The sequence below is a fragment of the Phyllobates terribilis genome, unplaced genomic scaffold (genome assembly GCF_046119375.1).
Source record: "Phyllobates terribilis strain yellow unplaced genomic scaffold, ASM4611937v1 Scaffold_7__3_contigs__length_470593459, whole genome shotgun sequence".
NCBI classification, from domain to species: domain Eukaryota; kingdom Metazoa; phylum Chordata; class Amphibia; order Anura; family Dendrobatidae; genus Phyllobates; species Phyllobates terribilis.
This window is the reverse complement of record NW_027362767.1, coordinates 58,685,283-58,708,639: the sequence shown is the minus strand read 5'-3', so window position 1 is coordinate 58,708,639 and position 23,357 is coordinate 58,685,283. Positions and strand designations below refer to the sequence as shown.

General features: G+C 47.2%; 1 protein-coding gene across 1 annotated transcript in view; it reads right to left on the bottom strand.

Annotated features, from left to right (window-relative positions):
* The window catches only part of ASPG (asparaginase), a 73,447-nt gene extending 58,413 nt beyond the window's left edge, over positions 1-15,034 (bottom strand). The window contains exons 1-2 of the mRNA XM_073638631.1: positions 14,669-15,034; positions 8,256-8,385 (exon numbers count right to left, since the gene is read on the bottom strand). Coding sequence (XP_073494732.1) covers positions 8,256-8,385; positions 14,669-14,972 — 434 coding nt within the window. The 5' untranslated portion in view covers positions 14,973-15,034. The remainder of the gene's footprint in view (positions 1-8,255; positions 8,386-14,668) is intronic.
* Between the last annotated feature and the right edge of the window lie 8,323 nt (positions 15,035-23,357).

Sequence of the window (23,357 nt, the reverse complement as noted above, 5' to 3'; positions counted from 1 at the left end):
TGATCGTTGTATGGGACTGCCGGAGAAAGCTGAGCGGAGAGCTCCGTTATTTCCATCAGTCCCATATACAATGTATGGAGCAGAGGTGCACATGCTCGCTGTATGGGACTGCGGGAGAAAGCTGAGAGGAGAGCTCCGTTATTTCCATCAGTCCCATATACAATGTATGGAGCAGAGGTGCTCATGCTCGTTGTATGGGACTGCGGGAGAAAGCTGAGCGGAGAGCTCCGTTATTTCCATCAGTCCCATATACAATGTATGGAGCAGAGGTGCTCATGCTCGCTGTATGGGACTGCGGGAGAAAGCTGAGAGGAGAGCTCCGTTATTTCCATCAGTCCCATATACAATGTATGGAGCAGAGGAGCTCATGATCGTTGTATGGGACTGCCGGAGAAAGCTGAGCGTAGAGCTCCGTTATTTCCATCAGTCCCATATACAATGTATGGAGCAGAGGTGCTCATGATCGTTGTATGGGACTGCCAGAGAAAGCTGAGTGGAGAGCTCCGTTATTTCCATCAGTCCCATATACAATGTATGGAGCAGAGGTGCACATGCTCGCTGTATGGGACTGCGGGAGAAAGCTGAGCGGAGAGCTCCGTTATTTCCATCAGTCCCATAAACAATGTATGGAGCAGAGGTGCACATGCTCGCTGTATGGGACTGCGGGAGAAAGCTGAGAGGAGAGCTCCGTTATTTCCATCAGTCCCATATACAATGTATGGAGCAGAGGTGCACATGCTTGTTGTATGGGACTGCCGGAGAAAGCTGAGCGGAGAGCTCCGTTATTTCCATCAGTCCCATATACAATGTATGGAGCAGAGGTGCTCATGCTCGTTCTATGGGACTGCGGGAGTAAGCTGAGCGGAGAGCTCCGTTATTTCCATCAGTCCCATAGACAATGTATGGAGCAGAGGTGCTCATGCTCGTTGTATGGGACTGCCGGAGAAAGCTGAGAGGAGAGCTCCGTTATTTCCATCAGTCCCATAGACAATATATGGAGCAGAGGTGCACATGCTCGCTGTATGGGACTGCGGGAGAAAGCGGAGCGGAGAGCTCCGTTATTTCCATCAGTCCTATAGACAATGTATGGAGCAGAGGTGCTCATGCTCGTTGTATGGGACTGCGGGAGAAAGCTGAGCGGAGAGCTCCGTTATTTCCATCAGTCCCATATACAATGTATGGAGCAGAGGTGCTCATGCTCGCTGTATGGGACTGCGGGAGAAAGCTGAGAGGAGAGCTCCGTTATTTCCATCAGTCCCATATACAATGTATGGAGCAGAGGAGCTCATGATCGTTGTATGGGACTGCCGGAGAAAGCTGAGCGGAGAGCTCCGTTATTTCCATCAGTCCCATATACAATGTATGGAGCAGAGGTGCTCATGATCGTTGTATGGGACTGCCAGAGAAAGCTGAGCGGAGAGATCCGTTATTTCCATCAGTCCCATATACAATGTATGGAGCAGAGGTGCACACGCTCGCTGTATGGGACTGCCGGAGAAAGCTGAGCGGAGAGCTCCGTTATTGCCATCAGTCACATATACAATGTATGGAGCAGAGGTGCACATGCTCGCTGTATGGGACTGCGGGAGAAAGCTGAGCGGAGAGCTCCGTTATTTCCATCAGTCCCATATACAATGTATGGAGCAGAGGTGCACATGCTTGTTGTATGGGACTGCCGGAGAAAGCTGAGAGGAGAGCTCCGTTATTTCCATCAGTCCCATATACAATGTATGGAGCAGAGGTGCACATGCTTGTTGTATGGGACTGCCAGAGAAAGCTGAGCGGAGAGCTCCGTTATTTCCATCAGTCCCATATACAATGTATGGAGCAGAGGTGCTCATGCTCGTTGTATGGGACTGCGGGAGAAAGCTGAGCGGAGAGCTCCGTTATTTCCATCAGTCCCATATACAATGTATGGAGCAGAGGTGCTCATGCTCGTTGTATGGGACTGCCGGAGAAAGCTGAGCGGAGAGCTCCGTTATTTCCTTCAGTCCCATACACAATGTATGGAGCAGAGGTGCACATGCTCGTTGTATGGGACTGCCAGAGAAAGCTGAGCGGAGAGCTCCGTTATTTCCATTAGTCCCATATACAATGTATGGAGCAGAGGTGCACATGCTCGCTGTATGGGACTGCGGGAGAAAGCTGAGCGGAGAGCTCCGTTATTTCCATCAGTCCCATATACAATGTATGGAGCAGAGGTGCACATGCTCGCTGTATGGGACTGCGGGAGAAAGCTGAGAGGAGAGCTCCGTTATTTCCATCAGTCCCATATACAATGTATGGAGCAGAGGTGCACATGCTTGTTGTATGGGACTGCCGGAGAAAGCTGAGCGGAGAGCTCCGTTATTTCCATCAGTCCCATATACAATGTATGGAGCAGAGGAGCTCATGATCGTTGTATGGGACTGCCGGAGAAAGCTGAGCGTAGAGCTCCGTTATTTCCATCAGTCCCATATACAATGTATGGAGCAGAGGAGCTCATGATCGTTGTATGGGACTGCCAGAGAAAGCTGAGCGGAGAGCTCCGTTATTTCCATCAGTCCCATATACAATGTATGGAGCAGAGGTGCACATGCTCGCTGTATGGGACTGCGGGAGAAAGCTGAGCGGAGAGCTCCGTTATTTCCATCAGTCCCATATACAATGTATGGAGCAGAGGTGCACATGCTCGCTGTATGGGACTGCGGGAGAAAGCTGAGAGGAGAGCTCCGTTATTTCCATCAGTCCCATATACAATGTATGGAGCAGAGGTGCTCATGCTCGTTGTATGGGACTGCGGGAGAAAGCTGAGCGGAGAGCTCCGTTATTTCCATCAGTCCCATATACAATGTATGGAGCAGAGGTGCTCATGCTCGTTGTATGGGACTGCCGGAGAAAGCTGAGCGTAGAGCTCCGTTATTTCCATCAGTCCCATATACAATGTATGGAGCAGAGGTGCTCATGATCGTTGTATGGGACTGCCAGAGAAAGCTGAGCGGAGAGCTCCGTTATTTCCATCAGTCCCATATACAATGTATGGAGCAGAGGTGCACATGCTCGCTGTATGGGACTGCGGGAGAAAGCTGAGCGGAGAGCTCCGTTATTTCCATCAGTCCCATATACAATGTATGGAGCAGAGGTGCACATGCTCGCTGTATGGGACTGCGGGAGAAAGCTGAGAGGAGAGCTCCGTTATTTCCATCAGTCCCATATACAATGTATGGAGCAGAGGTGCACATGCTTGTTGTATGGGACTGCCGGAGAAAGCTGAGCGGAGAGCTCCGTTATTTCCATCAGTCCCATATACAATGTATGGAGCAGAGGTGCTCATGCTCGTTGTATGGGACTGCCGGAGAAAGCTGAGAGGAGAGCTCCGTTATTTCCATCAGTCCCATAGACAATATATGGAGCAGAGGTGCACATGCTCGCTGTATGGGACTGCGGGAGAAAGCGGAGCGGAGAGCTCCGTTATTTCCATCAGTCCTATAGACAATGTATGGAGCAGAGGTGCTCATACTCGTTGTATGGGACTGCGGGAGAAAGCTGAGCGGAGAGCTCCGTTATTTCCATCAGTCCCATATACAATGTATGGAGCAGAGGTGCTCATGCTCGCTGTATGGGACTGCGGGAGAAAGCTGAGAGGAGAGCTCCGTTATTTCCATCAGTCCCATATACAATGTATGGAGCAGAGGAGCTCATGATCGTTGTATGGGACTGCCGGAGAAAGCTGAGAGGAGAGCTCCGTTATTTCCATCAGTCCCATATACAATGTATGGAGCAGAGGTGCACATGCTAGCTGTATGGGACTGCGGGAGAAAGCTGAGCGGAGAGCTCCGTTATTTCCATCAGTCCCATATACAATGTATGGAGCAGAGGTGCACATGCTTGTTGTATGGGACTGCCGGAGAAAGCTGAGCGGAGAGCTCCGTTATTTCCATCAGTCCCATATACAATGTATGGAGCAGAGGTGCTCATGCTCGTTGTATGGGACTGCGGGAGAAAGCTGAGAGGAGAGCTCCGTTATTTCCATCAGTCCCATATACAATGTATGGAGCAGAGGTGCACATGCTCGTTGTATGGGACTGCCGGAGAAAGCTGAGCGGAGAGCTCCGTTATTTCCATCAGTCCCATATACAATGTATGGAGCAGAGGTGCTCATGCTCGTTGTATGGGACTGCGGGAGAAAGCTGAGAGGAGAGCTCCGTTATTTCCATCAGTCCCATATACAATGTATGGAGCAGAGGTGCTCATGCTCGTTGTATGGGACTGCGGGAGAAAGCTGAGAGGAGAGCTCCGTTATTTCCATCAGTCCCATATACAATGTATGGAGCAGAGGTGCACATGCTCGTTGTATGGGACTGTCGGAGAAAACTGAGCAGAGAGATCCGTTATTTCCATCAGTCCCATAGACAATGAATGGAGCAGAGATGTACGGGGGCTGCAAAGTTCAGTTTCTGGAATACTGCTCTACGGATAAAGTGGAAGTTAACCCTTTAAGAGTTTTGGGCTTGGCAGATAGTGTAAGGCTCTGTTCAGACCCCGCTATTCCCCAATTCATGCCACTGGAAAGCCATAATGTGCCAATGTGTAAAAAAAAAAAAAAAAAAAAAACATTTTGTGAAGGATCTGTTTTCTGCTGGTAAATACCAACCAGTTGGGTCTAAAAGGACACGGGTCTCCGTCTGTGAAATGGAGGCCCATGGCTACATTCAGTGTATATGCCAGGGGTGTCCTCACAGGCGTCCACATAGCATGATGTGATCTCAGCCTAATGTGTATGGAGGAAACGTCTGGTTCTGAGATGGGAGAAAAAGTAAGAAAAAGTCTGGAAAACTACGGGTGATCCTTGAACCCCCCTTGATGCCCCACAGTGTGGGCTCCCAAATGACAAACTGTATAATGAAGAAGCCCGGCTAATTGGCATCTGTAATAAGTGATCCCTCCAAGCAGAATCACTGCGGCTGCCGGATCAATGGGAAACTGATCCAACCTCGCGCTTTCATCCCATAAGATTTGCCTGTAACTTATTGCGCTCCACTTCTCACTTCATTCCCCCGACTTTCAAGGACGAGAAGCCTCATGTAACCCTCAGAGGTCGGACACATCTGCAGGACCAAGAGCCGGCGTGCCCATCCTGCCTCTAGGTGCAAACACTTCTTTTCCGGCATGTGTAGTGGAAAATTAACCTTGGGTGGAAGTAATTTATATCTGGATGTATCATCTTATTTTTGGAGGCCGTAAAAATGATCAAAATTGTTAAAGAATTTTCCACAAAAGCAGTCCGTGAATTACTGCACCACAGACTTAAAGCAGCACTAAAGCCATATTTTTCTTAGCCCCCTCCCCCCCAGCAATAGTTACTTTGTGCTTGTATTAATATACTTATTGTTTGCAGTCGTCTTCCGCTCCCAGCATCCCTCCTGTCGTCTTCTGCATGACATGAGCACCAATGAGTCTCTCCGGATTACACGGTGTCTTTCGTGGACCAGAAGTCGCTTTTTCGTTGCATCCCATTAGAGCCTCGATGCAAGGCTTACACTGACGTCCGGTCCACGCAGAGGACGGTGGGAGATCCGGGTGGGCTCATTGGCGATCATGTGGTGTAGAAAAGGATCAGAAGGACGCAGAGGACAGAAGAGGTCACCAAGTACATTAATACATGCGTTGTGCACATTTCCTCCTGAGCATGGATTCCATAGAATGCGAAGGCTACAAAAAGTCTGTGGAAAAAGAAAAACAAAAAGTTTAGTTACTCCCTTTAAAGGGGTGTTGGAGCGCACCCCTCCTCCGGATGACTGGCAGTTTGGGCAGTCGGCATGACTGAGCCGCTGACCTGTGCGCTCTTCCAAGCTGCTAGCAGAGAAGCGCAGGGCCACGCAACCTGGATCCAGACAGTGTGCAACAATTTACTAGCACACTCCCTGCCGGGGAAACCAGAGGTGGCTGGTAACCTTGGTGACGAGTAGAAAACACTGCATTCTTGATAATGGAGGGTATTTATTTATTTATTTATTTATTTTTTTATAAGCGCCAAGTTGCAGAGTTGTTCGTTTTTACAAGCACTTTACATTATCCATTTACAACCCTTTAAAGGAAGCCGTGCTGCAATACCACACAATCTATATAATTGGCCAGGTTCTTCTAAGGACGCAGCCAGACGGCCGTATAAATCGGACAGAGATTGGACAATGCTCGGACTGGCCGGCGGCTCTCCCGACCAGAGCGTGATGGCTACATAGAATTATATGAAGCAGTCACGATCGGGTTAGGGAAAACCCACCGGTCGAGTCCGTGCATTGCGGTCCGATCACGGTCACATTTTTCGTGAATTACGTGTTTTAACTCTCGAACACATCATGGATATAAAAGCAGCAGCAAAAATTTCAACTGATGACTTTGAAGCTCTTTCTAAATTAAAACCTCTTGCCAGACATTTCCGTGATTGTCATCCTAACCAGGAATATTTACTGAGGGTTAAAGGGAATGACCGGATACAGCCTGGCAACAGGAGAGGAAATCCCGGGGGAAAATTGGCACAAATTCAGTGCAAATGGATCACTCTTCTCAAATTTATGACTCCTAGAGGTCTTAACGAACAATGGGGCGTTTACAGTTTTTTGTAACCCGCCCCCACACCATTATCATAACATCTTTAGTTCCATCATTGACCCATCTTACAATAGATATGCGTATAGCTACTGCCCTTTTCAAACATGGCTGCAAGGACGCTGTGCGCCGCCTAGTGGGGTTATCGCGTAGCGAACTGTGACACACGTCGCACATGGTGAAGCGCTTCCCAACCTCTTTGGTGTGGGCTGACCGCGCGCCTGCGGCACCATGTAATATGGAGTCTCTTGATTGTGAGTCTGGATAGCTGTGCTTGCCCTATTTATATCACACCGGATCCTCTCCACTTCACGCCCTGACGAAGCGATAGCAAAACGCGCGTTGGGGTGGTGCGAGGGGATCTGTGGTGTGTTATTTGGTTGGTATGCATTACATTTTTTTAGCTTCATCATTATAAATTATCAATGCTAATTGTGGCTGCTATATTTATATATTGCTCTTAGCAAGTGCCATCTATAGCCCTCCTTATACTATACTGTTTATATATTATCCACAAGGATATTATTTTTATGTATCTATTATTATTTGGACATATATAATTATTCTTAGTTATGCACAATGCACTTATTCGAATATTTATGTATATGTTGATTTTGTATCAATTTTGTCACTTTTGCAGCTAATCACGTACTCCGCCTCCTGATTTATTCTATTGATGCATTGTATTTTGCTCTGGATATCATAATTTTGTGTGTCTTATCTGCCTTTTTCCATCTTGCACACCCTGATCCCCTCATTTTTTTTATTTTGTGTTTTTAATTGTTTAATTGTTTGTTGTGCATTCATTTTATCAGGTCTTTGATTATGGATTAATACATTTATTACATTATATTGTTTTGCCTTTTTTAATAAATTTTTTGTTACGCTTAGCAATTTATACGGCTGTCTGACTGCGCCCTAATCTTGGATAACCCTCTCGTTTCTCCCCATACACCTTCAAAAGCTATTCCTCCTGACAGATAGGTGCTTGGACCAGCGTTCAGGTGGTCTCAAAAGAAAGAGGGGAAAGGAAAACCGCTGCCTGATGTCTCTAGCTGTAGAAGAAGAGGATAGTGCATTGCAATTCAACATGCTCCATCCTTCTCTTCCCTAACATCCGCCGGGGGAAGAGTCGGGAGCCCACTATGTACAAGACCTGGCTCTCACTTGGCCGACATGTCCATATTAAGCAGCTATCTCCCCATTAACATCCATGGTATGGTGCCACATGGTGTCCACATACAGACTAGATCTAAATGTGCTGGTGATTTAAAAAAAAAAAAAAAAAAAATCATATAGTAAGTGTCGGTCTTTACTGCTGTCCTGGAATTATATTCACAAACAGGTAAGTCGGGAATGAACACTTAAAAGTCCCACTAAAAAGTGAGGACTGCAGCGCTTTGGGGGAGATCATAAGACAATGTTTCAATCCGCTGTGGATTTTATAAAGGATCTATGGTAGGAAAACGAGGCTGAAACTCAGATTTCAGCTCTGGAGGTGTCAAGGTATATTAATATGTATTAGATCAATTGTAATATTCAGTGTGCAGTCTGTGGCAATAATGGATATGCTGTGGATTTTAGGGTACGTCACCACAGTGGTAGGGATTGGGGGGCATAGACAGTCGGCAGCGTATTACATATTGGTTCAGAAATATAGTACTTACGGGAGAACCAAAGTGTTTTCAGGAAAGTCGTGGAAGTCGTAGAGCTTGGTTTGCTGGGCGTACTGCTCATCGTGTAGGATGGGAAGCTTCTTCAGAGCAGTAGCAAAGGCGTTGGCCTGAGGAGCCAAAACTAAGGAGAAAGGCAAATTATTAAATGCTTTAAAAGCAAAAAAAAAAACCACATACAGATTTCCCCTTCTCTAATTCAATTTACACCCCCCCTCCACCCTTTCCGCACAGGAGGAGACCAAGCCTTGAATTTGGGCAGCCCCCTCCTCGGGTAACCCTGTCCCAGCTACAGTGCATTGTGAAAGTATTTGGCCCCCTTGAAGTTTTCTACCTTTTGCCACATTTTTGGCTTCAAACATAAAGATATAAAATTCTATTTTTTTTTGGAAGAATCAACAACAAGTGGGACACAATTGTGAAGTGGAGCGAAATTTATTGGATATTTTAAACTTAAATTAAAAACTGAAAAGTGGGGGTGCAATATTATTCGGCCCCTTTACTTTCAGTGCAGAAGTTCAGTGAGGATCTCTGAATGATCCAATGTTGTCCTAAATGACTGGTAATGATAAGTAGAATCCACCTGTGTGTAATCAAGTCTCCGTATAAATGCACCTGCTCTGTGATAGTCTCAGGGTTCTGTTTCAAGTGCAGAGAGCATCATGAAGACCAAGGAACACACCAGGCAGGTCCGAGATACTGTTGTGGCGAAGTTTAAAGCCGGATTTGGATACAAAAAGATTTCCCAAGTTTTAAATATCTCAAGGAGCAGTGTGCAAGCGATCATATTGAAGTGGAAGGAGTATCAGACCACTGCAAATCTTCCAAGACCCGGTCGTCCCTCTAAACTTTCATCTCGAACAAGGAGAAGACTGATCAGAGATGCAGCCAAAAGGCCCATGATCACTCTGGATGAACTGCAGAGATCTACAGCTGAGGTGGGCGAGTCTGTCCATAGGACAACAATCAGTCGTACACTGCACAAATCTGGCCTTTATGGAGGAGTGGCAAGAAGAAAGCCATTTCTCAACGATATCCATAAAAAGTCTTGCTTGAAGTTTGCCACAAGCCACCTGGGAGACACCAAACATGTGGAATAAGGTGCTCTGGTCAGATGAAACCAAAATCAAACTTTTTGGCCACAATGCAAAACGATATGTTTGGCGTAAAAGCAACACAGCTCATCACCCTCAAAACACCATCCCTACTGTCAAACATGGTGGTGGCAGCATCATGGTTTGGGCCTGCTTTTCTTCAGCAGGGACAGGGAAGATGGTTAAAATTGATGGGAAGATGGACGGAGCCAAATACAGGACCATTCTGGAAGAAAACCTGTTGGAGTATGCAAAAGACCTGAGACTGGGACGAAGATTCATCTTCCAACAAGACAATGATCCCAAACATAAAGCAAAATCTACAATGGAATGGTTCAAAAATAAACGTATCCAGGTGTTAGAATGACCAAGTCAAAGTCCAGACCTGAATCCAATCGAGAATCTGTGGAAAGAGCTGAAAACTGCTGTTCATAAACGCCCTCCATCCAACCTCAATGAGCTCGAGCTGTTTTGCAAGGAAGAATGGGCAAGAATTTCAGCCTCTCGATGTGCAAAACTGATAGAGACATACCCCAAGCGACTTGCAGCTGTAATCACAGCAAAAGGTGGCGCTACAAAGTATTAACTCAAGGGAGCCGAATAATATTGCATGCCCCATGTTTCAGTTTTTAATTTGTTAAAGTTTAAAATATCCAATAAATTTCGTTCCACTTCACGATTGTGTCCCACTTGTTGATTCTTCCCCAAAAAATTAGAATTTTATATCTTTATGTTTGAAGCCAGAAATGTGGCAAAAGGTAGAAAAGTTCAAGGGGGCCAAATACAGTGCATTGTGAAAGTATCTACAGTCTTCCCCATCTCACACTTTATCTGCAGTGTGGAAGCTGCTTATCTTTGCTCAGCTCATCCAAGAAAACCTCAATTCTATGAAATAATCCACCACCAACAAAAGTGGTGGCAACATTCAGCTTTACTGTACGCTGCAAAGCAAAAAGTCTTCAAGTAGTCTGAACTGGGGCATGATGACACAAAGATAATATAAGATATGTAATACTTCCTTTCTCCTGTAGGAGCGCTAGAGAGAATCCATCATCAGGAAAAGACTGGTTGTTTTCAAACAGGTCTGCGTGTTAAATATATATATATTTTTTTAAAAAAAACTGCCAGTTTTCCCACCCTGTCACAATCTGAATTAAAATTAGAAAACTTGCATTTGTCATACTGGCCACTAAATCAATTTTTAGACTAACTTCTGATTTCAAAAAATTCACATGTACATTAGCAGCAATGAACAGACTCTGATCTTTTGTATTGAAGCATCTAATGAGCGTGTGCTTAAGTCATTGTGAAGAGAGGAGGTGCTTGTGATTGGTGAATCCTGGGTCATCAGCTGTGCACAGAGGTATTACCCTAAACTGCAGTCCTGCCTCTGATGATAAGGAGCCTGCTGAAAACTCTTCCAGGAACTAGAACACTAAAATACCTCCAGTGGCCAGTGTAAGAACTGCAAGATTACCAACTTTTCTTCTTATCACATAGCTTTTATTTATTAAAATAAAATCTTAAAGGGGATGTCTTTGAAAAAAAAACAGTGATAAGTTGACTATATGGTGTCCCACTGTCATTAAAAAAATGACCTATTGTTACCAGACAGTGGAACACCATAGTCAACTTATTACTGGGGGATTTTTTCCAAAGAAGACAGCCCCTTTAAGATTAGATTTTAATAAATAAAAGCTATGTGATAAGAAGAAAAAACGACAAGTTGCTGCAACAGACTGCAATGATAATCCTCTCCAATAGCAAAGGTCTTAAGGTGAATAATACAATAGTACAGTAACCGCATGACTAAGAATGGTGTCCGCCTCCTCCAGACCTCCCCTCGCCGCCGTGCTGTGACTGGAGGAGTAATCTTGCAGCCACATTGCATCAGGTTGCAGAAGTAGAGCCCTTTAGTAACCCCGCACACCGCACTCGCCCCTTAGACCAAAAGAAAAGCCCAGTTATCCGGCCCCAGGGCATTGGTGCATGCTGGGAAACCTGGCTATAAAGTCCCCGCACTCTGCATAACTATTTCTGAACTTTTCCCTTTGGGCCTCTATATAGTCACTGTACAAAGGGGCACTAAACCTGAACGTATCTGGAAGTTCACGTTCCTGATCATGGTCGAACCCTCACCTATCCTGTGGACAACCCCTTTAAGCTTTTCCTAATGCTGTTATGTGGGCAGAGTCTACCTTTATATGACTGTTGTCAGTCCTGCAGAAATGGGAGATAAGTCGGAGATCTCTGCGTCCTTGAACTTTGTGTCAGTGATGTTAGCTGGAAATGGCTGACAACAGGGAACAATGACTCGAATTCAATGCTATAGTCAATGCTAAAGCTTTAGTCATAAAGCACCTCGGGCAAAGAGATTGTTAATTTGCTTTTGTAGCAAATGATTATACGACACTTAGATAGCGGTTATAATCCTCCATGTTGCCAAACCACATAAATGCATAATCCTCACGGCTGGAGGAGTTCTGGCTCCCGGATCCTACTCGGTTGTGTTGTGGCCAAGGTTGTGTTACCTAATACTTGTTGTGGTCACATGGTACAGTAGGAATGTATTCAACCGCGCACACAAATAACCTTCACGTGAACACAAGAAACTCTCCCGTACAGTGCACCTGACCTGGACGAGCGCTAATCACCAGGGAGGGAAACCAACAATTATAGGGCATTTACAGGGATACCTTCAGGAGAGACACTGGGGGCCTATACCACTACTGGACAACCCCCTTAGAATGTTCCCATTGTGCTACGCAACATAAAACTAAAAAAAAAAACGTATATTTACCACCCACACCGGCACCGCAGGTCCGAGCCCTGACACAAACTATCAGCATATTTCACAGTTTTGTTAGCGCTTGGGAATGCAAGTGCAGCATCATCGGTGCACAGGGTAAGTATGCCTTTTTTTTTTTTTTCTTATTTTACCACTACTGGACAACCCCTTTTGAATGTCCCCATTGTGTTACGTAACAAAAATAAAAAAGACAAATTGACCACCTGCACCGGCACCGCAGCTCCGAGCCCTGACGCAAACTTTCAGCACCTTTCACAATGTTGTTAGCGCTTGGGAATGGAACACAGAGTAAGTATACTTCTTTTTCACATTGGGGACATTCAAAAAGGGTTGTCTAGTAGTGGACGACCCCTTTAAATCCATCAGCTCCAGAAATTGCAATCAACATGGTAGACAAATCAGGAGTCTTCCTCCAGGATAAGAGTTAACTCTGATCCAGGCTGTTGTCATGGGGGTAAGCTCATGCAGACGTCCATGGATCTCGGTCCGATTATGGACTGGCAGCTGGTCTTCTGACTGGAGCATGACAGCATCATATATTTCTACGAGAGACCCCCTGCCAGGTCCATGATCGGACTGAAATCCCCAGACGTTTGCATGAGAAGCCCCTTTAAAGGTGATCAGATAAAACCGCTGCATCTTCGCAAAGTACAGGATCTAAGCAGCATGCGAGCCTTTCTCCACTTTCTTCCATGGGACTTCCGAAAAAGGACATTTCAGTGTGCTCAGCTACTTTCCGAACTCCCATAGAAGTGAACGGAGACCTGTGTGCATGTACACTTCCACTGGCCGCAAGATGGTGATCAGGGGGGCTCCATTCTCAAAATGTGAGGCATCCTTTGGGTACCCCATATCCTGTGGATAACCCATAAGCATTGAAAATAGAAATACTCCATTATTGGTACAAAACACATAAATATCATTAAGTAAGATATCTGGATATATTTGTAGAAGCTTCTAGCCAAAATACGCGATCAGACGCCAACATTCAGTGTCCGCACAAATATTGTGCAAAATCTTATCACTGAGCTAACAAAAACGTGGCGAGAGCAGCGCCTCCACAATAACAGCCGTTACTTATTAACCGGACAGTTTTGGCTCAGTTAGCCGTGTACATAATGTTACAGGGGATTACACGCACGGACCTCTGTGGGGTGAGCGGACCCCAACAGATAATCCCACTTGTAGGCCTGATTTTTTACACAGGGTTATGACAACTGTCTTGTCACCCATAGCAACCAATCACAGGACAGCTTTCATTCTTCCACAGCACTCTAAGCAGTGTAAGCTGCACACTGATTGGTTGCTAAGGTCAGAGTTGTGTATCTAGGGTTTGAAGTCCCAGCACAGGCCTAAGGCTCCGGTCACAGGGGCGTCCTGCTGCCCCCGACCAGTGCCCTCGATTTATTAATGTCAGAAGTGCCAGCATAGGCCCCCAAACCCCAGACAGAGGCGACAGTATGAGCCTCAACAAACACTTCTGCGCCTTTTTTCCGGTGTAAAATGGTTCTAATAGCGATTACTTCCCCCCCCCCACCACCACAAATTTTTCGACTTTTCAAAATGTCACAATTTTTTTTTTTTACACATTTAACATGAACGAAGCAGCCAATCAGCAGCCGCAGCTCATTAATATCCCATCACATCCGCTCTGGTAAGATGGTAAAGGCTGCAGATGGTCAGAGGTCGCTGATTGGCTGCAGCGGTCATGAGACAACAATATCTTGCGCTTATAAATAACTTTGGACGTTGGTAATAAATGTTACTCGTCAGGGACCGGAGCCCCGTTCTGACACAAATATTATTGTTGGGTAAAATGGAGATAAAATATGTTGATTGTCTAACCACGCCCCTCCCAGATAGGCCACACCCACTTGATAAAGTTGTCGCAAAGATGGCTTGAAAAAATGTGGCTTTTTTTCTTCGCTCAACTATGAGGTGCAAAAACTTTTGCAACATTTCGAACGAAATGGCGAAAACTATTTGATGAATCAGGAGCTAAGTGTGTCATTTTTCTGCAGCGCCCCCAGAGGTGAAGTGAAGCATTACACCAGGTCTAGTCTTATCAATAGCGTGAATGACACTTCGTATCCGCTCTCCAGTCTGATGTAGGAGAGATCCTGGACGGAGGACCCAAAAATTGTCTTTCTACATTGGACAACCCCTTTAAACCGCCTATGCAGTAGCCGCTCTGGCTGAATGACATGGACAATCTCCAAGTTTCTCGAACTGCCCGAAGGGATGGGGCATACTGAACTCCACATGCCCGATCCTTCTTTTCCCAGTTACACATTGGCTTTGTAGCTGATCCCAATGAATGTAATAGCTTCTCCCGACTAATTGTGTATCTAGGAGCCATTCTTGGCAGCAATCAATCATTTTCCCACCCAGTGTACAGATACCAGCTAGCACATAACACTACAGCGCCCAGCACGACCTGCGCGGCCGCAGGGCATGCTGGGAGTCGTAGTTCCCCGTCAGCTGTGCCTTCCCTCCCCGGTCACCTTCGTTCTGGTACATCATGCCGATGGTGCCCCCGGTGTTGACCACCAGCACCCGGGCTTCGCTGACGAGGCCGCTCAGACTCTCCTGGGAGCCGGACAGGCTGTGGCTCTTGGACAGCTTCCTCTTGCGGGTGCTGGCAGCAGGGCCGGGGGGTCGCGGGGGCAGCGCCGGGGACTGCAGGGGGGTCGCCACCATGGCTTCTTGCTCCAGCAGCTCCAGGTGGGTGTGTGACAGGGCCTGAGAGAGCCGGGACATGGAGCTGCTGCTCCGGAGGGGGATGCCGGCTCTGTCCTCCTCCGCCATGCTGCTATCTCTGAGGACGACACGACACTCCCCCCACGTGTGCTCAGCTGCCAGCACCTCCCCCACAACAAGAGCCGGGGGGTGTGCGCCTTATCTTGGGGGGGGGGGGGGGGGGGGGGTGCGCCTTACCTGGGGGGTTTGCGCGACCAATAGGTGACCAGGTGCAGAGAGCACTGAACAGGGCACAGGCTGGTGGCGTGGGCAGTGTGCCAGGGGATGCTGGTGGGCAGGTCCAGGGTAGGAGCTACTGGTGGGCAACGGTCCAGGGTAGGAGCTACTGGTGGGCACCGGTCCAGGGTAGGAGCTACTGGTGGGCACCGGTCCAGGGTAGGAGCTACTGGTGGGCACCGGTCCAGGGTAGGAGCTACTGGTGGGCAACGGTCCAGGGTAGGAGCTACTGGTGGGCAACGGTCCAGGGTAGGAGCTACTGGTGGGCAACAGTGCAGGGTAGGAGCTACTGGGGGGCACTGGTCTAGCTACTGCTGCAGGGCACAGGCTAGATGGTGCAGCATACCAGGTGATAATGGTGGGCAGCAGTCTAGGTATAGCGGGGGTCATAGGTACAGCTGCAGGACACAGGCTCGGTGGGGCAGTATGCCAGGGGATATGTGTGGCCACTGGTCTAGGTATAACTGGTTGGGGAAGTGATTATAGTGGGACCCGGCCCAAGTGTAGTCGGATGGGCAGGTACCACCAATGTGGGTACTGCCAGGTGGGTAGGAGATACTGATGGGCACTGGTTTAGGTATAGCCAGGTGGTAGATACTGCTGTAGGGTACAGGCTAGGTGGGACAGTGTGCAAGGTGATACTGGTGGGCAGCAGTAGGTTCTGAGGTATAGAGGGGGAGGGGGGGTTCTGCTGCAGGACACAGGCTAGGTGGGGCAGTATGCAGGGGGGGGGATACTGGTGGCCACTGGTCTAGATAAGGTGAGGCTGGTGGGCACCGCTCCAAGCATAGCCAGATGACACTGGCGGGCACAAGTCTAGGTTTACCAAGTTGGTAGGGAATAGTGGTGGACATAGGTATAGCCGAGTATGTAGGAGAAACTGGTGGTCACTGGTCTGGGTATAGCCGGGTGGGTAGTTGATCTTGGTGGTCACCGGTCTGGGTATAGCTGGGTGGTAGGTGATCTTGATGGGCATTGATCTAGATATAGCTGAATATATAGATTGGTGCCCACCCATCCCAGTTATACCTAAACAGGCAGCCACCAGTACAGCTGGGTAGGTAGTTTAATGGTGGGGGGCCCTGGCTTTGGTATAGCTGGTGCCGGGTACTGCTGTTTGGAGTGGTCTAGGTACAGCTGGGCGGTGGGTACTGCTGTTTGGAGTGGTCTAGGTCCAGCTGGGCGGTGGGTACTGCTGTTTGGAGTGGTCTAGGTACAGCTGGGCGGTGGGTACGGCTGTTTGGAGTGGTCTAGGTGCAGCTGGGCGGTGGGTACTGCTGTTTGGAGTGGTCTAGGTACAGCTGGGCGGTGGGTACTGCTGTTTGGAGTGGTCTTACGTATAGCTGGGCGGTGGGTACTGTTGCAGGGCACAGCTAAGCATGGCTGGAGGACCAGTGATAATGCAGGACACTGCGCCACCTCTGGTTGAATGTGGAAATCCTGGTCAGGGTTTGGTGGCAGCTAAAGCTTCTAGGCCAGTGTCTCACTATAGCAAGGTGGCAGATAACAGTGAGGGTCATTATTGGCTGGGTGATGCTGCAGGGCAGCAGCTGGTTGGTAGGTAATACTGCACCCATCTAGGTATTGCGGGGTGGGTATTTAGGCACAAGCAGGGGATCACAGTAATTCTCTAGCTGCGGTGTGCACACTGGTGCGTTATTTTCAGGAGGGCACCAATCCTCTGCAGACAAGATGGAGGGTATTAATGATTGATATACACGACATGCACAGCTGTAAGTGGCAGGAGGCCCCAAGGTCACTAACCAGCAGGACACAGGAGGGAGCCACACACCGAGCCCAGGATACAAACCCTTTATGGTCTGGAGTGATGGACGATAGAGGGGTCTACAGAACCAGTGACATTATAAAGGGGGTGTGACCTTAAGGAAAAAAGGGAGAAGAGGACATATAATCTCCAAGATGGATAAATTTTTTTTAGCCTATAGCATAATGCCCATGTACATCTAATCCCAGCTGCAATGCGGGAACCTAAATATTCTAATCAGAGCAGTCGTATACACATTTGCAGCGCTGCTGTCTGCGTCAGTGTGCTAGGTTCAATGGGGCATCACAAGAGCGCTGCAGCCTTCTCATTCTGTCCAAACACTATGAACGCTGCAGCTAAGCATCCAGACCCAGTGCCCAGCACGGAGTGGCGCCGGTCCAATTGGTATTATCTGTTGGAATTTTTTTCACACCTCTCTGGGTCCATTAATAAAAGGTTGTCGAGTAGTTGACATCCCCTTTAAGAATAATTTATAATGTCTATACTAAAATGCTTTCATTGCTCCATAATGATGACAATGATGTATATCTAGGGGGGCTCTAGACAACGGCTACTATATCGTTTTAGCCCACCCTAATACCAATACACAGTTCTGTCCAGAAATATTTAGACAGTGACTGAAGCTTTGTGATTTCAGCTCTGCATGACTTTTTTTTATTATTTAAAATGAAACAACTGAGAGACCTTCAGGTTTATAAAAAGAGGTTGAACAAAAATATCCTGTGAAACCTTTAGGAATTGCAGCCTTTTTTCTACAAAGCCTCCTCATTTCAGGGGCTCAAAAGTAATTGGACAAATCAGCTTTACCATAAATGAAATGTTCATTTTTCATACTTTGTAGAGAATCCTTTGCAGCAATGACGGCCTGAAGTCTGGAAGCCATGGACGTCACCACATGCTGGGTTTCCTCCTGTGTGAGGCTTTGCCGCCGTTACTGCTGTGACTTCAGTTGTTGCTTGTGTGTTGGTCTTTTTCCCTTACGTTTTGTCTTCAGCCTGTGAAATGCGGCTCGATGGGCTGAGATCTGGTGAGGACTCGGCCTTTGCAGAATATTCTTTGCTTTCGCAGGATGTTTTGGGTCATTGTCCATCTATAATGTGAAGCGTCGTCCAATCAGCCTTGCTGCATTTGGTTGAATCTGAGCAGAATGTCTGGCCCTGTACACACAGGATTCATCCGGCTGCTTCTGTCTTCAGTCACATCATCAGTAACACTGGTAACCCGATGCCACTGGAAGCCATGCATGCTCGGCCATCACACCGCCTCCACCATGTGTTACAGAGGATGTGGTATGCTTTGGATCATGAGCCGTTCCAAGCCTTCTCCAGACTTTCTTCTTCCCATCATTCTGGTACAGGTTGATCTTAGTTTTGTGTTTCCAATACTGGGCGGCTTCTTTAGATGTTTTTTGGCAAAGTCTAATCTGGCCTATGTTTCATGCTGATTGTTTGTGTAACGGGTCTGGGAGGCGGAACCTATGAGCTACTATACAAGGGGGCGGTCCTTGTAAGGAAGCGGGTGGTGACCAGGGAAGACGGGCAGGTAGTCACAGCAGGTGACCGGGAGAGTCTCTGGGTAAACGGGCAGGTGGTCACGGCAAGTGACCGGGACAGTCTCTGGGTAAACGGGCAGGAGGTCACAGCAAGTGACCGGGGCAGTCTCTGGGTGAACGGGCAGGAGGTCACAGCAAGTGACCGGGGCAGTCTCTGGGTGAACGGGCAGGAGGTCACAGCAAGTGACCGGGGCAGTCTCTGGGTGAACGGGCAGGAGGTCACAGCAAGTGACCGGGACAGTCTCTGGGTATAGGGTAGGTACGACCTGTGACGGCTGAGCCTCCAGGTAGGCTAGCAGACGGATGACAGATGAGTGCTCCCAGGTGAGCAGGCGAGAGTCTCTGGAAAAGCAGGTGGTCACAGCATGTGACGGCGGAGCCTCCAGGTAGGCTAACAGGCGGATGCAGAGGAGTGCTCCCAGGTGAGCAGGCGAGAGTCTCAGGATAAGCAGGTGGTCACAGCATGTGACGGCAGAGCCTCCAGGTAGGCTAACAGGCGGATGCAGATGAGTGCTCCCAGGTGAGAGTCTCTGGATAAGCAGGTGGTCACAGCATGTGACGGCAGAGCCTCCAGGTAGGCAAACAGACAGGTAGCAGATGAGCGCTCCCAGGTGAGCAGGCAAGCTGGTCCATAGACAGACTGACCGGGGTAGGAAGGCAGACCGTCGGACCTCAGACTAGCAAGCAGGTAGGAGGAAAGTCAGGCAGGAAACAGACAGCAAACTGGCAACGGGACCTGAGGGCTGAAGCAGAGTAGTGAACAGTGCAACAACATTGCTCGGGCACCTCCATTTTGGAGGAGGTGCCTTATATATGGTGAAGTCCTCCGGCCATTGGCCGGGGACTCCTTAGGACGGCGCGCGCGGCCCCTTTAAGAGGGAGGGAGAGCGCGCGCGCCCTAAGCACAGTGGCCGGGAAGGAGCGCGCGCTGCCAGCAGAGCGGGAGGACGACGCCGGGCTCGGAGCAGAGGGGTGAGGGGAACAGCGTCCCTGCCTAGCAGAGGGCAGGGACGCCGGCGCTACAGTTTGCACCTAATGGTGCTCTCCTGAGGTCTTCTCTTTATAGTAGACTTCCTGGAGAATGTTCTTCACTTGGGTGGATGATGTGAAAGGATTTTTTGTCTCCTTGGAAAGGATTATGCGATCATCCACCACTGTCGTCTTCCATGGACGTCCAGGCCTTTTTGAGTTCCCAAGCTCACCAGTGTGCTCTTTTTTTTGGAGAATGTACTAAACCTGTTGGTTTGGCCGCTTCTAACATTTCTGTCATCTCACTGATGGATTCCTTCTTTTTTTTTTAAAGCCTAATGGTCTTTTTCTCTCCCATCGAGAGCTCCTTTGACCGCATGTTGGGGGTTCACAGTAACAGCATACAAATGCAAATACCACACCTGGAATCAGCTCCAGACCTTATACCTGCTTAATTGATGATGGATTAATGAGGGAAAAGCCCATTACGTGCTTTTGAGATAACTGTCCAATTACTTCTGATCCCTTTAAAAAGAGGCAGCTACATATTAAAGAGGTAACTAACAAATTAAAGCTGCACTCAAACGCTATAGTATGCAAACATTGAATGTATGAAATTGTAATTGCATTACTGCTGTAGAAAATGTTAAAAAATGAAGGATTGGCCAATTCATGTGTGCCCAATAGGCAGTGACAAGGTGTACCTCCCGCTATTGGGACCCTAGCCTAACACGATACTGCTTCTGGGCTAAAAGCCTACAATCATATGGGCAAGTAGGATCAACTTCTGTTTAAAACTGCCATAGGCTTTCAGAGTCCAGCTTTAATTTGTTAGTTACATAGAGAGTGGCTCTCTTAGCTTGCACCTGTTCACATTTGCCTTTCTGTTTGGAAGTGACGGTCAGTCATTAAGATATTTATATTAAAGAGCTGTAATTCCTAAACCTTTGCTCCAATTAGGATGTGTATCCCTGCAAATTAAAGCTGAGAGACTGTACTTTATGCCCCATATTATCAAAATATTCAGTTATATACACAGCTAAAATGACAAAACTTGTGTCACTGTCCAAATATTTTTGGACCTAACTGTATATAACTAAACAACTTAAGTCAGCTAATCCCTCCAGTATCTGACAATGGTATTTATCTATGGGGGCCTCCTGATGTCGGAGGAGAGAAGGATCTGGCTTGGTTGAGTTTTTAACAACTGGTTTTTTTGTTCTCTCCTGAGATAAGTCAGGACTGAGGGGGAAGGGGTCTGGAGGAGGACGACAACCACCGTGAGGCATCATACGCCCGAAAATTATGCAGGACAGAGCACACATTCTCTCTGCCGGCACCATTATAGTCTGTGGCCCAGTCGGCGCATATGTCTGTGGGTGCGTGCCGAACGCAAACCCCAACAGGTGCCTGAATGGTGTGAAAGCTCCCTTATCTTCTTGCAGGGTTATCACTGTTTGTGAAGAAAGCAACTCATATATTAGATGTTTATTTCCATCCACGTAACAATAGGGCTCTGTGGGTTTCCATTGTTCCAGCACAGACAGGCTATAATTATGCATTGTTCTCCTAGCAGAGAAAACATAGCCAAAACATTCTCTGAAAAGCTACAATCAGCTGAACCCCAAAGTGAACAATCCCTTTAATGTTTGCACGCCTGATCACCTCTGCAATCTCTCCAGACAGTTCTGTAGCTCCGCTCTTTTCAGTGTACGCTACCCCCGGTCCTCGTGACCCTCCACTCAACCCTATTTAAAGACTGGCACATTGTATTTGTCTATACTTCCCCATTGAATACTTTTGATTTTGAGATCGGCATGAATAATTACCAGCGTATCTGCATTTGTGAATTTACTGATATGTTTGAGAGTCGGGGGGGGGGGGTGGCGACTGGAAGTTCGTAGCAAAAGAATAATGCATGTGCTGGTGGCCGGAGCCGATCAAAGTGGAGACCTGCCTTGTGGTACAGAAACCTGCATCACTAAGGGGGGCCGAGCTGGACCCCCAATCATCCTTCCGAGCGCAGAGTAAAATACCGAGTTCTATTGCCAGGAACCTGTTTGGCGTGGTCTACACATATAATTCTCTTAGAGCCTCAATAAAGACAACTATAGCTGAAAATGAGCCGATCACCGATGCTGGAAGCCCTGAGAAGATCAGAAGCTATTGAGGAAATCGAGCATTATATATCCTGTGCACAGTGTACTGCCAAGAGGGTCACAATTTTTGCAGTACTGTAACACGCAAATACTGGGATAACTCGTTGTGTAGCCGCACCCTTCTTGATTAATTGCTATAATAAGGACGTGGTCCGATGAGCGAATTTTAAGTCCATGTGTTGTCCCGTATGCAAAACAGATAACACATGATCCAATGCAAATAAGAGGGGTATTTGGCCTTTTAGAATTTTTCAATTGTTTATGTATAAAAATTAAATACCGTATGTACATAATGAAGTGACCTACAGAAGACAAGTGATCCGACATGACAAGAGATGATTTTACATCCGCTCGTCTAAGCCCGGCCTTAGGAAGAGCTGTGCGTTTCTTGATGTCTAGTGCAAATCTTTTCATTCTCCACCAGATGGCAGTAAAGTCACACTTATAAATGAAGGAGACGTGCTACACGATATGGAAACTTTATGGCATTTTTAAGGCTCGATTACTGAGGATCTGTCACTATAAAACTTCTGGCATGGGAATAGAAGTTCATACAGAGAATATCTCGATTGCCATCATGAAGAGAAACACTTGAGCTAGTGCACTTATAGCAAGCTGTGCCTGCGGGAAGGGGTCTTTCCCAAACTTGAAAAAATCCCCTTTAAATATCTATGGGAATGACAAATCAGCAAGAGCTTCGCATGGCCGTCCCACAGATATAATGGATGGAGCGGAGGTGGAGCATGTGCACCTGCGCTCCACTCAGGACAGGACTGGAGAGCCCCGATCTCAGAAATCATTGGGGGGACCCAGAGGTTGAACCCTCAGCAAATAATAAGTTATCCTTTTTACTATAAATAGGTAATAACTTTTATGTATTTATTTTTAATAATGTTTTAATAACAGGATCACACAGCCATTCTGACATGGATTTTCAAAATAAGTATATCAGTCTCATCAGATCTAAAATATTTGTAACATAATTGTATGCAATTAGCATTGTGAAATCTGGTGAGCTGGATGGTAGCAGAGGGGTCTAGGAGTCAGGGAAGAAGTACAAAAAAAAAATTAATATTGACCATTATGCATCTCCCCTCGTGCTGCACAGTTATCACCGATGCCATCTATATAATTATTGTGTTAACAACGGAGCTGGGGGCTGCTCCTAAACGATGACTGGCAAGGCGATCACCAGATGATTGAGCAAAACGCTTGTTCATCGGGTGAAACGATCTCTTGTGCAGCATTAAAGATCATCGTTCTCGGTGGTGCATCGTCCTGTGTAACCAGCAATTGCACTAGTGTACATCGCTTACTTTGGTCTGCCTGTGTAATCAGGCATTTAAACGACCGCCGATCTCTAAAAGTTTACTGATCAGCGGTCAGATCATTGCCGCAAGACGGTTCATGTAACCGGACAGTTAGTCTGAAACTCAAAACAAGTAAAACACTGAAATAGCGTAAGAAAGCAATAGAGAATAAAACTGGCCTGAACTCACCATTGTGTATGGAGTGGCTTCCCTCCTGATGATGGGCATGTCCAGTAAGGAATAGCACAGAGAATCCCAGGATCAGAGCACATAATAAGGTATCACTTATAGTCCAGCTTTCCTAGGTGTGAGCAATACCAGCGCACAACTTACCAGGTTATACACCAATCTACAGCTATTTTCATTCAAACAATGATTTGTTAATTTATAACTGGTTTGCAGAAATAAATTAATGAACCCCTGCTCACGTCCCCATACGAA